Source organism: Mchenga conophoros, linkage group LG15, assembly GCF_057382185.1.
Source record: "Mchenga conophoros isolate Kocher_MC1m ecotype Shallow Benthic linkage group LG15, M_conophoros_male_GT1.1, whole genome shotgun sequence".
Taxonomy (NCBI): domain Eukaryota; kingdom Metazoa; phylum Chordata; class Actinopteri; order Cichliformes; family Cichlidae; genus Mchenga; species Mchenga conophoros.
The window spans coordinates 34,887,325-34,905,766 of NC_140540.1; the positions used below are offsets into that span (position 1 = coordinate 34,887,325).

The following is an 18,442-nucleotide window of genomic DNA, read 5'->3' on the forward strand; positions in this document are numbered from 1 at the left end:
TAAGTCACATAGACAATCCGTATGTTATAGTTTCTTTCCACTGTGTTCTTGTTAGTGATAAACTACAAATTTACCCTAAATTAGTAAAATATCGATATTTTAATGTGAGAATCGATTCTAGAACATAAATGATTGGTATCGGAGGAATCGATATTTCAAGATCGATCCGCACTTCACTAGTGGCCAGCTGATGACTGGAGGTTTGGAGGGTAGTGACGAGGCTGGTGAGCATGACACTGGTGAGAGCCTCAGGAAGCCAACTCTTACCGCCTCAGGACTGCGAGACAGTGAAGGGGACACTGGCTGCTGCTGAAACTGGGAGGTGCTGGAAGCCATTACATGACACGCCAGTTCCTGGGCCCGCAGCGTCTCCTTTATCCTTGTAAAGGCGTTGATTATGGCAGGCGAGTCTGGGAGCTGGAGGAGGTGGGGATCCTTCTTCATAATAGCCTCAGCGACGTTAACCATTACGGCTTTGCTCTTCACACCGGGTGCTGTGAGGACGCGGTTGAGGATCGCTTGGATATGAGCTATCCCCTTCATATGGCGTTATTTTTGTGCCACTTGCAGGTGCAAGTGTTGCATTTTCAGCAAAGAAAAGCTAAATTTGAATGAACAAAATTCATTGTATTTCAGTGTTTGCTATTATCCATACACACACACACACACACAATAGCAGCCCCTCTCGCTCAGGTTTTGCATTTGCGCTTGCTCGCAAAACCAGCCAATCACAGACTTGGATGCAAAAAATCTGATTGGCTGTTTTGGTCTCCAATCAGCTTGAAATGACGAAATGCAATATCCTAGAATCCATTTCGTCCAAAACTCAAACGAGGCAGTGGCGGAGGAACACCGAGTGGCGGAGTTTGAAATATTACTCTTTCTGGGTCACAAAATAAACTTTAAAGATATTTTCATGCAAGAATGGTGCTGTGTAAACTTCAAATATTGGCTCAATTTATCAAGACATCACATATTTGCAAAAGTGCTCTAATGTTTTCAGAGATGCCTGTTATCCACCAGCTGACCGCATAGCTGGACTGGCCATTGGGCATTTGTCCGTTGGGCCGATGGTGATTTTTAATTTTTATGTTTGTTTGTGATTTGTAACAGTATAAACAATGAAAGGTGGTGGATTAGCCAATTGGTCATGATCAACCAATTACAATACATCCATATTAAGGGGAAAAGGAACGCGATTCGTCTTGTACTTCAGCTACAATGAAAAAAAAGACACAAAGCTGAAGTTATTCTGTGTTTTTCTTTCACAGCTGTTTCTTCTCTCATTCCCTTCCCCTCCCTCTCCCGTTGCTACTTCAATCATGAAACTGATCAATGATCAGCTGATCGTCTCTCTTGTTTGTTTATCGCCCACTTTGCGCCAGAAAGAGGAAACCAGCAGATGTTGCGCTAAACAACAGCAGCACGTTCAAGCTTGATAAGCTGTTGTTAGAATGTATTTAATATTACTTTCTAGTATCAGCTGATATTTGCTGGAGCCACAGCTGTAAAAGCTGCTGGTCATGATATCGATTTGGATATGTGGTGAGAGGGAAACATGAAGGTGATAGACTGTATAAAAATCATACATATATACCAACAAGACAGTGTACATCACTGTCACAATAGTGTTTGTTTTAGTTCAAAGGCTTTATGGTTTTTCCTATAATACCTGGTGGTGTAGTGGCCGATTTTCTGTCAATTCAGCCTTATATATTATGTTGAACCCAAGAGACCACCCGGTCCGCGCAAATAGGGCTGGGTATCATCACTGATTTCTAGAATCAATTCGTTTCTGATTCACAAGGTCCCGAATCGATTTGATCCACGATTCAATTCAAGTCGTATCGATTCAATTCGATTTGAATCTGGGAAATTTTGACAGTCAGAAATATTATGGTAAAATGGTAAATGGCCTGTATTTATATAGCGCCTTACTAGTCCCTAAGGACCCCAAAGCGCTTTACATATCCAGTCATCCACCCATTCACACACACATTCACACACTGGTGATGGCAAGCTACATTGTAGGCACAGCCACCCTGGGGCGCACTGACAGAGGCGAGGCTGCCGGACACTGGCGCCACCGGGCCCTCTGACCACCACCAGTAGGCAACGGGTGAAGTGTCTTGCCCAAGGACACAACGACCGAGACTGTCCAAGCCGGGGCTCGAACCGGCAACCTTCCAATTACAAGGCGAACTCCCAACTCTTGAGCCACGATAGCCCCCATATATTATAATTCAGATCAGTACATTTACATATTTTTGTATCTAGAAAAAGGAAGCTGACACTCGCAAGACTTTATCAAAGGTGTAAGCGCCACAGCAGATGCCTTTGTGTCAAAGTAGCTGAAGATAAAACACAGAAAAGCATTTAGGCGATTTTCCTGGCCTGGGATTTTATAAAAATATTCTGCAGTACATCAAAAACTAAAGAAAACCATTAATCAACATATGAACATTACCTCTGACGTTACAGCGGTTTTATTAGAGACATGGCTAAGCATTTTGCATTTTGTATAATTTTAAAACGTTTAAATTTGTTCAGTATTGAACGTCAGAAATTAGGTTTTCTTTTCGGAAGTATGTAAAAGGAAACAAACAGCGCCCGACAGCACTGTAAACAACAGTAGACTTGTGCGTAACAAGCAAGTGAATAATGCAGAAAACAGATTTTTAGACGGGAAACTGTTCTTGAAGTACAGAGAGAGAGAGGGAGAGTGAGAGCTGTGCATGACGTGTGGTGGAAGCAAAACAGTAAACGTCAGAGGGAATTCATGACGATGTTTATGTGAAGGTAGTTTGGATCTTCTTTTGGTGCTGGTTTGGTCAATATTGTTTGGAGAGAGATAAAACTAACAGCTTTAGAATTGGCGCAAAAGGGGCGTGAACACAAAGCGCGGACCCGCCGAAACATCAGAATCAGCGAGCTGTCGGCTTTCAGCCCCGACCGTGTGAGAAAGGCGACATCTCACTGATTCTGATCCGCGGGCTGTGTGTTTACGTCTTTGTGCAGAATCCATGTCCCTGCTCTAATTTACTGTCTTAGCTGTTTCGTGGTTGTTGAAATTTGGTGAGGTTTCACCTGAGATTCTGGCATTTCGGGCAAAATAAATTTATATTAAAAAAATCGATTCAGGATTTTAATGAATCGATTTCACGTTATCCAAACCAGAATCGATTTTAATCGATAAATCGATTATAAAAACCCACCCCTAAGCGCAAATGCAAAACCTGAGCGAGAGGGGCTGCTATTGTGTGTGTGTATGGATAATAGCAAACACTGAAATACATTTTTTGATTGCATCAATGAATTCTGTTCACTCAAATTTAGCTTTTCATCGCTCAAAATAAATTTCTCCTCAAAATGCAACAGTTGCACCTGCAAATTGGTTTTACGTGCGCTCAAGTTTTTTTTTTACATGCGCTGAGAATAGTGGCACAAAAATAACGCCATACCTTCAAACACTCAGTGAGCGCTGAGTCTGCTGGGTATATGACTGGTCAGATCATTATGTAACTGTCAGGCTATGAAGCTGAATGTATAAATGTGAGGAGTGGACCCAAAATGCAGACACGAAGGAACGTGAGACTAAACTTGAATATTAACAAAAAGCGAGCCCTTTAATATGGCTAATAAAAAAGGTAAAAAAAACAAAACGCAGATACAAACTGGGGAAAAACTGACTGGAACTAAACTGGGAGAAATTAAATGCTAAACATAAAAGAAAAGAACAAAACCCTGAATGTGGTAAAAACCTGAACATGAAATGATTATTTCTGTTGTTTAGGACGGAATATCTTTGAATTACTCCTGTCATACATGATGTGAACTTCTCATTGACTTCTCAGTCTGTCTAACCACTGATTTTTTTTTTTTTTTACTTGTATAGTGTTGCAGTCCCACCGAAGTTGTTTGCATGGATTTTCCCATATGTCATCCCTTGGAGTTGAAATGTATCCATTTTTTATGAGTGCTTCTTTTGAAGCACAGAGGACTTTGTTTGAATTTTGTCCACCACTAAGTTCTTTGTCATCTGTTAAACAAAATTTAAAAATGTGATGTAGTACTGCTGTAATCAACTGTAATTCAGCATCCTTAAGTGAACATAAACTTACTTACTTTGATACACTGCTTTGAAGTAGTGAACTGAAGTTTTGATGATGGCTGCTGATCATGAAATCTAGTACATCTTGGTCCTTTTAGGTAACATTGACAGTTACTTAATATTCACAGTTCTAAAGGCTGTTTGGAGCCTTTGAGTGTCCGATTTGCTGAAACACTGTAGCGGATTCCAGCTCCAGAATGGAGTATGTTAATTTTATACAACTTGCTAGTGATAGCCCACATGCTAATGTCAGCAATTTAGTTAACATTAGCATTTTAGCTAACTTTGACTTAAAAGCTACAGTTTACATACTCTTTGGTTAATGTTAGTTAACATAGTAGTGATAGCCCGCATGCTACCTTTAGTATTTTAGCAATCATTAGCTTTTTAGCTTATACCCCGCTGTTGCCACACTATTGTGGAGTAACGAAATGTTATCAAAACTTGTAGTTAGTGATCCACAACCTTTAGCATATCAGCTAACACTTTATCTAATTATAGACTATTCATAAACAGATTACTTTTAACCTACTTTTAATGCATGAGTGTGTGTGTGTGTATTTTGGGGGTTGGGTGGGTGGCCTCTAAAAACTTTTATTAATATCTTTAAAATGCACAAACGAAAGTTTTTGTAGCACAAACCAGCAGAAACGTTTGACACTTCTTTTGTTGGATTTGAAGAAGGTGGGGGCCCAACTTTACTCTGATGTTCTATGGTTTTAGTGGTGCTCACTATCAGGCTGTTTGCTGAGCACCACTCACCATTCAGGCTTTTTGCACCACCCACTTGTAATCACACTCAGAAGAAGTAACTTATTGAAAGCTTGCAGCCTACAAGCAAGTCCCTGTGCTCCAAATCGCTTGATGCAAAATGGTGAATGACGGACATGACATCCTATTGGTTTTGTACGTGTACTGGTAAGATCAAAGACAAAAGGGAAACTGGCTTTTATGTGTTTGACCACCACTCTCTAAAGGCACTTCACAACAATTGGAGTGAAGGCCACAGGTCTACAATCTACCAGGCTGCTTGTAAATATTTGTTGATGGAAAATGGCAAAGAAATGATAACAGATGACTGAAGAGACGGTAGAATTATGGCTTGTGCAAGAGAAAGACTAAAGACAGCAGAGAGTTTGTCCTGAGTACGAACCGAGGTACACCATCAGTGCCATTGGCCTTCCTGGGATTCACTTCTCTGAGCACTAGTGCATTGTTGTACAGTGAGTACAAATGTATCAGTGCCCATTGGAGGTGGAGTGATGTTTTTTTTTTCATTCAAATTTTATTTGTCACATACACAGTACAACATGTAGTGAAATCCTTGTGTTTGAGCTGCTTGTGTCAAATCAGGCAGTCTACACAGAAGTCTTCACCTTTCTGCACTCCTTCATGGCTTAGGAATTGTAAAATTTTATTACTTCTATAGTTACATAAATCTCTACTACTTTACAAAAAAAATGATTTATAATTAGTTGACAGTGATAAATGGTGGAGGAATTTTTCAAACTATTCCTTTTGGGAAAAGAAGCAATAAAGCACAATGAAAACACCTCACTACACATAAAACTGTATTATTCAAAAAATGTAGAAGCTCGAGCTCAGTTTAAATACGTTATATTCTGTTTAATATCAAGCATCATATTCTTTAAATCATATGTTTGTAGTGGCTGTCCTGCGAGCATGGTTGGCAGCAGTCCATATGAACTGGATGGGTGACCAATTTTAACAGGGAGGGCGAAGGGATGGCTTAACAAACAAACACAATTCCTTTGAAATTGGTAAGGTTAAAGGACTGGACTGAAAATGAGTGAAAAAGCAGTCAACCTCCAAAGAAAAACTTTAAAGGACCTTCAGAAAGCTGGAAAACAATTACTTAAGACCACTTTAAAAATTACAAGACAGACTGGCTCCTTGGAAGCAAAATATAAAGAAATGAAGATTGTTTAAAGACTTTTGCACATTTTTGTATACACAAGAAAAAATAAAAAAGATTAAAGCTAAAATTATAGTAATTTCTGTAAATCAGTCCAAACATTTTCAACCTATACTATGACTTAGTAAGGGAACTTAAAAGCATGTCCCGTTCAGCCAGGTAACAGGTAAAGCTCACCTGGGAATCAGTGTGGCCATACGCTTTGTCAATCACACAAATGAGATCGAGGAAAAGAAGAGGAACATCATAGCAGTTTGGATCTTTTATACAGTTGCAGACACAATGAAGAACCATTACGGCAGTCTTCAGGCAGCACTCTCCATTTTTGTCATCAAAACTGTACGAATGAAATCATAATATTAATACAGAAATTCAGAGATACTTCTTAAAAGATAAAGCATTAGAAGTTTTACACTTTACCTTTGTTTGAAACTGTTTTCTCTTCTGATGAGATCACATGCCAAAGCTTCCAAAGCCTGTTAATGGTATTACAGAAGATTTTAAACATTAAAATGCAGAATAGTTAAAGCTTGGGTATGCAAATTGTTTTTGGCAAACAAAAACAGATCTGTATTTTGGGCATATTTTAACTGAACAAGTCTGAAAACAAGCTGGCATTAGATATTACAGCTTATCAAGATTTCTGCAGCTCACGTAAGTCTGCATAGGCACTGAGCTAGATACTTTTGGCTGCTCCCTTATTTCATAAAGAGGCATGAAAGCAGATGGATCATCATGTTTGATTTAAGAACAGATTTTATGTGCCGAGCTCTTTATCCAGACTTGGGACTGAGAGTGCATTAGCTTGCAATCCAGTGAAGGTGGGAGGTAGTGAGATGCAGACAGTCAGTATTTTTAGGGAAATAAGTATTTGAGGACCTGCTGAATTTGTAAGGTTGCTCACTTACAAGGTCAAGGTCAAGGTCAAGGTCAGATTTATTTATATAGCACATTTCCAACAGCCGATGCTGCACAAAGTGCTTAACAATAACAATAAAATTAAAAACTACAGTGTAATACAATAATAACAATAGAAACAATAAAATAGAAGAATTGAAACAATACTAACTAATTCAGATAAATCCAAAATGCTTGGGTCATAATGTGTTAAAAGCCAGAGCATAAAAGTGTGTCTTTAGTAAAGATTTAAATTGCTCAAGAGTTTGAGCAGATCTAATATTAAAGGGGAGACTATTCCAAAGTCTGGGACCTGCCACAGAGAAGGATCTATCACCACGAGATTTGAGGTTAGTCCGTGGAATGGACAACAATAGTTTTGAACTAGATCTCGTGGGTTTTCCTGGAGCATAGGCAGAGAGGAGCTCTGACAAGTAGGGGGGGGCTCGGGCGTTGAGTGACTTAAAAACAAAAAGTAAGAGTTTAAATTGGATCCTGTAGGGGACAGGGAGCCAGTGTAAAGAGGCTAAAATTGGGGTTATATGCTCTCTCCGTTTGGTACCGGTTAGCAGGCGAGCAGCAGCATTTTGAACCATCTGAAGGCGATGGATGGTGGCATGATCTAGGCCATAATACAATGAATTGCAGTAGTCCAATCTGCAAGTAAGAAAAAAGTGGATGATACGCTCGAAGACGTCAGCCGGAAGGTATGGCTTTATCCTGGCTAGCTGTCTTAGCTGAAAAAAACAGGACTGAACTACTGCACTCACCTGCTTATTCAATTTAAAAGAACCATCAATGTAAACTCCGAGGTTTTTTACATGTGTTTTACAATACGAGGAGAGGATACCCAATGTGCTGTCGATATGATTGAAATTGCCAAAAATGACAACCTCAGTTTTGTTTTCGTTTAGCTGTAAAAAATTTAATGATAACCACTGTTTAACGTCGTCAAGGCAGCGTAATAAGAGCTGCGGTTGATCTGATCCTGATTTTAAAGGTAGATAAATCTGTAGATCATCCGCAAAGCAATGAAATGAAATGCTGTACCGCGAGAAGATGGAGCCCAATGGCAGCAAATAGAGTGCGAAGAGGGCGGGACCCAAAATAGAGCCTTGAGGAACGCCGTATTTAAGAGGAGCTAATTTGGAGTTGTGGGGGCCCATATTGACATAAAAGAACCTTTCTGTCAAGTAGGAGCGAAACCACTGAAGGGCAGATCCTTTTAGGCCAGCATGCGATTCTAGCCGTGATAACAGGATGTCGTGGTCAACCGTGTCAAAAGCTGCTGACAAGTCCAACAATAAAAGGGCAGCAGGGCTGCCAGAATCCATAGTTAAGAGAATATCGTTAAAAATCCTTAAAAGTGCTGTCTCAGTGCTATGTAATGATTTAAAACCAGATTGAAATTTTTCTGAGATCATATTAGAATCGAGGTGTGCCTGCAACTGTAGATAGACCACCTTCTCCAAAACTTTAGATAGAAAAGGAAGCTTTGAGATGGGCCTGTAATTAGACAGAACAGTTGGGTCCAGGTTTTGTTTTTTAAGAAGAGGCTGAACTACAGCTTGTTTGAAGCATAGTGGGACGCAGCCTGTAGCAAGGGACGTATTAATCAATTTCAGAATAAAAGGGCCAACAATATTAAAAGTGTTTTTGAGCAGACTCGGGGGAAGAGAATCAGAGGGGCAGTGTGATGATCTTAGGCCACTAACTATCGCGGTCAGGTCCTTAAGGGAGACGGGATCAAACTGCTCTAAGACAGCTGAACACACAGGTGGAGGGCTTTGAACTGAGACAGCAGACAACGAAACAAGGGCCCTAATCGATAAGATCTTGTTATTGAAAAATGCTAAAAAATCATCGCACATACTTGGTGAAGAAGTAACTCCAGGATTATCACATAAACTAAAAAAGAGATTAAGAATGTTAAAAAGTACCTGAGGCCTATGACCGTTTGCTGATACTAAGTTTGAGACAAATTGTGTTTTTGCAGTTTTTACAGCTTCTTGATAAGCAGAGAGACGAGTCCTTAAAATCTGTAAGGAAACATACAATCTGTCCTTTTTCCATCTCCTTTCAGCGCGTCTGTAGTCGCGTCTGAGGGAGCGGGTGTAATCGTTCAACCACGGTTCTGATGAATGCTTAGCGCGCACAGTTCTGAATGGTGCAATAGAGTCCAAGATATAAGTGCAAGTAGAATGAAGAATAGCCGAAAGGTCCTCAACATTTTTACAATTGGAGTTCAATATTCCAGAGTCCATAAAGGCAGCAGAAAAGGCAGGTGCTGTTAGTACATTAAGCGCTCGCTTTTTGCGCAGTGGGGCGTTCAACTTGTCCATCGAGCAGCGCAGTGTTAGAGTGAACAACACAGGAAGATGATCGGAAATGCGTAATTCGGATATATCCGTGATGCACACTTCCAACCCGTGGGAAAGCACCAAGTCCAGTGTGTGACCTTTTTCGTGCGTGGGACCAGAAACCCACTGGGTCAAGTTAAAGGAATCAATAATATTTAAAAAGTCCTTGACCAAAAGTTTAGAATCACAACAGACATGAATATTAAAATCGCCAAGGATCAAAAAGCTGTCGTATTTAAGAGCGATTCCAGCCATAAAATCAGAAAACTCTTTGATAAAATCCTTATTAAACTTGGGAGGGCGATATATGAGGGCACACAGCAGAGGCGCAGCAGGATTAAGGTGTAACTCAAACAGCTGGAGTTCAAAACTAGAAAATGAGTCATGCTGTAATATTTGATGGCAATGAAATCGAGGATTGAACACAGTGGCTAGGCCTCCCCCCCTGCCAGAGGACCGAGGGAGGCTGAAGAATGAGAAATTGGGAGGGACCAGTTCCGAAAACGCTACAGACTCACCGGGTTGGAGCCATGTTTCCGTCAGAAATAGAAAGTCCAACTGTTGTGACTTTATGAAGTCGTTTAATACAAACGTCTTGTTTGCTAATGATCTTACATTTAGCAAGGCCATTTGGAATGTGTAGATCCTAGCATCGGACGCTCCAGCTCGGTTAAGTGTGCGAAGATTTCTGTGGTCCACACCGCATCCACGGGTCTGAGGCCGCTTAGGAGAATAAAAAGCTGAGGACGGGGGATCAAGTGACGTGGAAGTTCCAGGGACAACAGGCAGGATCCATCTCGAGATGCACTCTGCTGGTCCAGTAGTTCCGCGAGAAGCGCGGAGAACAGCTCGGAGTTTGATGAGTGTACCAGCCCGCTTTCCTCGTTTCCTCGGACGCTTTTTCCAGGACGTTGTGAAGGTGTGTTGACACAAGTAGGCCGGGATACAGGGCTCTAGAAGTGGTGGAGGAGGCCCATAAGCATTTCCTACCACCGATTGTTTAAGAGCGAGGTCATATGAAGCTTTGATTTCAAGGAGTAACTGGCGATTATACACACGCAGAGCGAGAGCATTTTGGGATAGAAAGGAGAAGGATAAGGCTAGCCAAAGCCAAAGCAAAGTTAGCAGGGTTAGCGGACGTGTCGCCGTGCATACTGCTGGCGCCATCTTGTCAGCTTCCAAGATAAAGCTCAAGACCCTGTTGAGACTTTTCAAAATAAAAGATACAAAGATATAAACAATCCCTAATATTTAGCAGTAGGTGTGTATGTCTAGATTTATGCCAACTACCGCTTCCAAAACTGATTAGGGTGTCCAGGGAATGGTATGTAACAGTAAGAAAAAGGCTTTTATTCATTTATGTTCAACCTAGGGGCAGTTGTGAATGAAAGTTGAAAAATGTGAGCCCAATATTTACTTGAGTTTTGAGTTAAAACATCTGCAGGCAAAAACAATACTACTAGAGCAGTAAACAAAATAGTAACACTAAGCTTGAAAAAAACCTTCAATAAAGCTGATGAAAAGCATGCTCCTCTTGCAACTCTCAATACCTATGGGGCGATTGTGGCTCAAGAGTTCGGAGTTTGCCTTGTAATCGGAAGGTTGCCGGTTCGAGCCCCGGCTTGGACAGTCTTGGTCATTGTGTCCTTGGGCAAGACACTTCACCCGTTGCCTACTGGTGGTGGTCAGAGGGCCAGTGTCCTCGCCTCTGTCAGTCTGCCTACAATGTAGCTTGCTATCACCAGTGTGTGAATGGGTGGGTGACTGGATGTGTGAAGCACTTTGGGGGCCTTAAGGACTAGTAAAGCGCTATACAAATACAGGCTATTTACCAGGCCATGTATGTCACTTTGATGCAATGTGAAAATACCTTTCATTTTGTTATTTGATAATTTGTTGATAAATATTTATTGCTGCTTTATGGATACATACCTTGTAGATGGAGTTAGATATTTCAGATTTGATGCTGAACTTCAAGTAATGAAGAATGTCTAGCAGCTCCACACGAACAGTGGATATTAAGCTCATTAGGTCATTTACACGCAGCAGAGACGTCCAAGAGTGCACGAGAAGACGGTCAATGTCAGCTAGGTATGCATGGTTCCTCATGATAATGACCAGATTGCTTAAAAAAAACCTGAACTTATTATGCTGATCAGGGAAGTTTAACTTAATGTTAAAATTCTGAAGGAAAAAAGCATTTCATGTACTTACTTATAACTGTCCTGAAAACGTGTTCCGTCTTTCCTCAAGCATTCCTTCAAGCCTGTCCAGGATTCAAACTCTGGATTCAAGACTGGGGTAACTGGCTCAAATGGTTTACTTTCTCCTCTCAAGAGATGAATCAGAGGGATGACCAAGACCCATTCATTAATATGTTGTTGTTTAGCATAATTGCAAAGCATCACAGCAGCATCTGCAACACTATACAAGTAAAAAAAAAAAAAACAGTGGTTAGACAGACTGAGAAGTCAATGAGAAGTTCACATCATGTAGGACAGGAGTAATTCAAAGATATTCTGTCCTAAACAACCAAGAAATAATCATTTAGAATAATTTAATGTGTAGGAGTGAATTCATATTTCAGTTCATTTGCAAAGATGTAATTTGAAGTGTTTACAGACCTTCACTCCATGTATATTTGGATTTATGTTCCAGTATTTACATATTTACATGTTTAAAATGGCATAAAAGTGCATGCAAACGTGTGCATTTCAAAAAGTGTTGACTCTACCTCTGTGGTTTTCCTACATTTATCTTAGACTAAGACCTTCTAGCTTCTAATTGGTTGGTTTAATCATGTGAAGCATCAGAACAAGGACGTGGTATGTTGAAGTGTAGTAAAAATAAAAGGTGCTGCTAAGAAAGTTATCCTTTTTCATCTTGCCGTTTCTTTCAGCTCAGAGAGAAGCACTACTATATAGCAAATTCTCACGTCACAATAAGTATTGTAGAAAAAAAACATTTGCAAAGTTAATGATTTTTGTTATTTGTTTGTTTGTTTGGGGGGGGGGGGGTTGGGGGGAGGCTGTATGGTATGTGAATTAGGAAACACAAAATAGCTCTTGGTGCACATTTATGTTGCCTGAAAGCTACGCCATGAGCCTTAAAACAAAGGCCACTTCTCCAGAAGTGAAATCATAACACAAAAGCCAGTGGGTTTCCTAACTGTTGATGAAGTGCTTCTTTCCAAATAAATAATTGTTTTAAACGTTCGCTAAACCTGAATTGATTGTCTTTTTTTCTTCTGTTGCACATTTTAATTATTACTAACTTGGTTTATGTCAAACGTGAAGCACATTTCAGTTACCTATTTTTGTCCAAAGGATTTGAAAATTCTGTCCAGAAAGTGGAGAAATGGTGCTGTGGCTTGTTGGGCAGGCAAAGAAGTTTGCATAGACTAGAAAGATGATCTGTCATCCTGTCCATTGGATATGTTTTGTAGATCATCAAACGAACAACTCCAGCATGCAAATGTGATAAGAAGGATGTTTTTTCTATTTCACTGCCAGACATAGGGTTGATGTTTTCCTCCAGATACTTGTTGATGAGGTCTTGCACCTAGAAAAGGTGAACGGTTATGACTGATGTCAGTACACAGTGTGTTAAGTGGAAAACAGTTTTGATTGTTTCATTCACTTTTGAACAGTAATGGTCTACACATGAATATGATCTGTTGTACTACAGAATTGAATATTTACCTGTTCTGTACTATAAGGTAATTCCCATAGTTTTTCGGTACCATCATGAAGTAGAGGACAGCTGTATGTATCAATGAACTGTTTTAGCAGGACAAAGAAATTTCCCACATGCGGATCATTCCACGTTTTGAGAAGATCAAAGATTGTTTTTAACATTTCCCTGCCTGCTCGGTTTCTCCACTTTATCACAGTTTTTTGGAGAGAATTCCAAGGCTTATTCTTCAGTTTGAGACGGATCGCATCATCATATTGGTGCCACTCACCTTTAAACCAAACAGCAAAATAAAAGAAGCATAAAACACATGCACATCAACATACACATTTCTGTCACTCATCTAAATATAAAGAGTCTTGAGCCCCCCCCCCCCCCCCCCTTTTTTTTTTTTAGCAAAATGGGAAACAAGAGCAGCAGTTTATTGAAGCATGTAAAATATCAATGGAAACAGAGTATATCAGGTAAAAGGTTTGTACAATTTGAGTTTAAATGTCAATATTTGGCATGACAACCAGAGTCCGAACTACCACCAGCTGCTAGTTGACGAGAGACACCCTTTTCCTTCCGGGAGAGCCCGAGTGCCCTGGAGGGACTTTCCCTGCCGGGTACATGATGGACGGGTGGCAGAAATGGAGGGTCGTGTGCCTGGCGGGACTGTCGATCGAGGACGCTGAAGATATCTACCTATTCGGAACCATGATAACAGGGTTCTTGCTGATCGGAGCTGGCTTGGCCCTGGCTTATCTGAGAATTAAGAAAGCGGAACCGGCTGTTCAAACCCCCACAAGGCTGCCCGCTGGGATTGAAACAATGGGACGAGGCGCGACTTCTCAGAAAGGGCTCACTGAATGCAGCATGGTTAAGAGCTTGGAGGCACTTACGGCCGCAGTGAATACTCAGAATAACACCTCTGAGCGTATATTGGATTACATCAGGGAAGAATCCACTCGGAACAACACCTCTGGGCGGAAGCTGGATTACATCACGGATCAGTTGGCTGCGGTCGTGAGGTCTCAGAATCTGCTCTGTGAGGAAAAGAGTGAAAAGACCACGGAACTGAAGGTAAATAACATCATGGAGAAACTCGCAGCTATCCAACGGGAGATTGAGAGACCAGTGTCGGTGTCGGAGTGTTAAAAACAGCTTGAAATTCTCATGAGTTGTTTGTAAAAGAAAAATCACCATTATAATGCGGCTACCCCTTCGGCGCCAGCTGTGGGCTCAAGGCTGGAGCTGAACAAAAACTCCCTGATAACGACTGCGTTGAGTCTGTTCCTTCCCATTCCATGCAAGGCCACCTGGGTTGGCTGGTAGATTGTTTACTTAGCCTGATAGGGCGGAGGACACTGTCTCAGCTGAACTATGGACACGCACACACATACATTTACACTGATAAGCACTCACACATCCCCCCTCCCCTTCCAATGCCTTCGATGCTTGTTGCCTCCTGGGAACACGAGGCGGGTCTGGGCCCGCGCTGGAGAGTCGGCGCAGTGGCAGGATGGCTGCTGTGTTGCCTGGGATTACTCCTTATCCCCTACCCAACCCTGTTGCTGGTCACGTGCTCTATAATGTTGTACTGTGGACATTTATGTGCTTTCTGTGCAGAGGAGTTTTTTTGTTTCCTGTTCTCATGCTGTCCTCTATAGCCCAGCATGAGCAGAGGTCTCTTTTTTTCCTCTTGTACTTTCCCATTGCAGTGTACATTTCAGTGTTTTTTCTATAATGCAACCATTCTCTGACTTGTATCCCCATGTGATGTCTGTGTTGTGTGTGTATGGTCGGGGGGCGGGTTCATTCCACTGCAGGGCAACCTGCCACTGCATGTGGCGAATAAAATTTGAACTTGAACTTGAATGGCTAACCAAAGGCCGGACAGTCCTGATCCTCAAGGACCCCCAGAAAGGACCAGTCCCCTCCAACTACTGACCAATAATCTGCCTCACCAGCACCAGCTACTGGTTGACTGAGCAGTTAGCTGACACTGCAAGACTAAGCTGACCAACCTGTGCACTGCCTGGAATGATTACAAGAAGGCCTATGACTCAATGCCCCACACCTGTGTAGTTCTAGGCATTCCACTTGGATCCTGGAATGCCTAGAACTATACAAGATCAACAGGACCCTAAGAGCCTTCATCAGGAACTCAATGGGGATGTGGCGTACAACACTAGAGGCCAACTTCAAGCCCATAGCACAAGTCACCATCAAGTGTGGAATCTACCAAGGAGATGCTCTGTCCCCACTGCTGTTCTGCGTAGGCCTGAATCCCCTCAGAGAGATCATTGACAAGAATGGAATGGAAGCAGTTGTCAGCCACCTCCTGTACCTGGATGACATCAAGCTGTATCCACAAGCTGATCCACACCACCAGCAATGATATCGGAATGTCATTCGAACTGGAGAAGTATAGTCGGATGATAACAAAGAGAGGGAAGGTAGTCAGAACTGAGGGGATCGAACTACCAGAAGGCAACATTGCAGGTATAGAGAACAGCTACAAGTACCTGGAGATCCCACAGGCAAATGGGAATCACGAAGAGGCCGCTAGGAAAGCTGCAACCACCAAGCACCTGTTGCCTACTGTCTATGCCCTGCCCGTGATCAGGTAACCTGCTGGGATAATAAGTTGGCCAAATGAGTAAGTAAGTAAGTAAGTAAGTAAGTAAGTAAAGTTTATTTATATAGCACCTTTCACAGACATATGTCACAAAGTGCTTTACAAGGTAAAAACATAATACAGTCATATTCGGGGCGATCGTGGCTTAAGAGTTGGGCGTTCGTCTTGTAATCGGAAGGCTGCCGGTTCGAGCCCGGCTCCGACAGCCTCGGTCGTTGTGTCCTTGGGCAAGACACTTCACCCGTTGCCTACTGGTGGTGGTCAGAGGGCCCGGTGGCGCCAGTGTCCGGCAGCCTCGCCTCTGTCAGTACGCCCCAGGGTGGCTGTGGCTACAATGTAGCTTGCCATCATCAGTGTGTGAATGGGTGGATGATTGCGTATAATGTAAAGCGCTTTGGGGTCCTTAGGACCAAGTAAAGCGCTATACAAATACAGACCATTTACCATACAGACCATAAAATACATCATAAAAACCCTGGTCTAATTAAAAGCTTTTTGAAATAAAAAATGTCTTTAGCTGCTTTTTGAAGGTCTCCACTGAGTCCAAACCCCGTAGAAATAGGGGAAGTGCATTCCACAGGCTGGGTGCACCAGCTTGGAAAGATCGCTCCCCTTGGGTTTTAATACGATTGTGGGGGACCACTAAAAGGTTTTGGTTTGATGACCTCAGGTTACTTGTGGAGGTATGTGTACGAATCAAATCAGCAATGGAGGGGGGGTGGGACCAACCACCAGTTCGATTGTGCGATGCAGGCTGTGAGGGCGCAGTGGTGGGGAGATAATCAGCAAAATCCAGAGCATCGGATGCGCAGGATCCACGCTGTAGTGGCTGCAAGTACGTGTTTCCAATCAAATCCGGAAGGGTAACTGGCAGCAGAAACCGGGGACGCCTCCAGACAAGTCGGGAAATCTCCGATCTGTAGGCTCGTCTGATGTGTACCTGGATGCCGGCCCTACAGCCTCTTTTCCTCAATTTCTTCTTGGAATTGCTTAGGGCACGTTTTGCAGGTAGGAAGAAGTAATCCAGTGGGGTGGAAGAGTGTACAAATGGTGGGGGGGAAGTTTTTCTATAACTGTCCCAGTCATCATAAAGACGTTCCATAGACTCTTTGATGTGGAGCAAGGAAGAATGGTTGTAAATCACAGCAGCATAGCTCCATATATTAAACGTCAGGGCTGATATAAAAGCATAAAATACAATACAACGTAGGCAGGTAGAAGTCAAGCTGAGCAAAGGCGCCATTTGTTTTGTCACTTCCTGCTGTGACAAAACAAATTTCCCACGTGTGGGACTAATAAAGGTTATCTTATCTTATCTTATCTTATCTTATCTTATCTTATCTTATCTTATCTTATCTTATCTTATCTTCCTGTCACAGTCAGCTGATCCTGTCACAGTCAGCTCCATAGTCAGGAGGAGATAGAAGCCACTGATATCAAGACAAAGAAGCTCCTGACCATGCATGGAGGGTTTCACCCCAAGTCCAGCACCCTGAAGCTGTACACTAAGCGGAAGGAAGGAGGCCGGTGACTGGTGAGTGTCAGCACCACGGTCCAGGATGAGACAATGAACATCCACGAATACATCATGAAGATGGCCCCAACCGACCGCGTGCTCAGCGAATACCTCAGGCAGCAGAAACCCAAGAATGAGGAGGAAGAGATGGCACCATCATGGAACGACAGGCCACTGCATGGTATGTACCGGCAGATAGCGAAGGTGGCTGATACCCAGAAATACAACCAGTGGCTGGACAAAGCCGGACTGAAAGACAGCACGGAGGCACTAATCATGGCAGCACAGGAACAAGCCCTGAGCACAAGATCCATAGAGTCTGGGGTCTATCACACCAGGCAAGACCCCAGGTGTAGGTTGCAGGGTGTAAGATTTCACCCATAGATTTTAAGATTTAAGGTATTTCATATCCGAGCAACCTAATGTGTAAGTTCATCTCTAAATGTTTGTAAAGCATTCCCACGTTAAGGTTATCAAACAATATATGGAGCTCGGACGTCTGTGCGTTGTCATTGCTAAGTCTGACTGTGAAACTATGAAACTATGAAAAACATTTTTTTTATACTTGTGTTAAGTGTTATACGGAATAACACAAAATTCAGTCTCAGGTTAAATGTGATAGAAACAACTTACACTGACGTCCATCTTGATAAAAGATGAATGTCATAACAAGCCATGTTTGCATTTATTTGCACTGCTTTCAACTCTGGATGTCTATTTATGTTAAGTATGAAAGGGTACATTCTACAACTTGTTAGGTTTTTTTTTTTAAGTTGTTGAATATAAAGATTATTTTGAGCTCATATTGCACTTCTTTTTTGCATAACCAAAGAGTTTTTCAAATCTGCATAACATTTCATCTTAAATAACTTTTTGAATGTTACTTTAAATACGTAGATTTAAAGTTCTGCTGAAAGTTTAAATAAAAAGATCAGTATTGCTCAACTGTGAAATATTTTGGGTGCAGTGTATTTTTGCATACAGGTATAGTAGAATAGCTTCAATGATTTGTTTTGTTTTTTTAATTGGAGTATGGACTTATACAAAATGCAGCAAGACATTTAAAAAACTGTTTTATTGATTATAAAATACACTATATCGGGTTTATATCGGTATTGGCAGATATCCAAATTTATTGTATTTATTGATATCGGACATAAAAATGTAGTATTGTGGAATCTCTACTGAAAACCCTGAAAAAAACTGAAATTAAGTTAACTTGAGAAAATCAGTGGGTCTTAATAATGTAGCTTGATAATGAATAGAACTATATCCCTCGTAATCATGGACCCTCTTTGCCCTCAGA

The 18,442-nt window shown here is 41.7% G+C and overlaps 2 protein-coding genes across 2 annotated transcripts in view; one reads left to right on the top strand and one right to left on the bottom strand.

Annotated features, from left to right (window-relative positions):
• The window catches only part of LOC146558750 (E3 ubiquitin-protein ligase rnf213-alpha-like), a 144,115-nt gene that overhangs the window by 116,087 nt on the left and 9,586 nt on the right, over nt 1–18,442 (bottom strand). The window contains exons 6-11 of the mRNA XM_085245913.1: nt 13,006–13,268; nt 12,615–12,865; nt 11,519–11,728; nt 11,237–11,429; nt 6,468–6,523; nt 6,225–6,384 (exon numbers count right to left, since the gene is read on the bottom strand). Of these exons, the coding sequence (XP_085102039.1) occupies nt 6,225–6,384; nt 6,468–6,523; nt 11,237–11,429; nt 11,519–11,728; nt 12,615–12,865; nt 13,006–13,268 (1,133 nt within the window). The remainder of the gene's footprint in view (nt 1–6,224; nt 6,385–6,467; nt 6,524–11,236; nt 11,430–11,518; nt 11,729–12,614; nt 12,866–13,005; nt 13,269–18,442) is intronic.
• LOC146558751 (uncharacterized) lies at nt 13,398–15,380 on the top strand. Its single transcript, XM_085247672.1, has 3 exons — nt 13,398–13,461; nt 13,572–14,118; nt 15,278–15,380. Exons 1-3 carry the CDS (start codon nt 13,398–13,400, stop codon nt 15,378–15,380), a joined length of 714 nt encoding a protein of 237 aa, XP_085103798.1.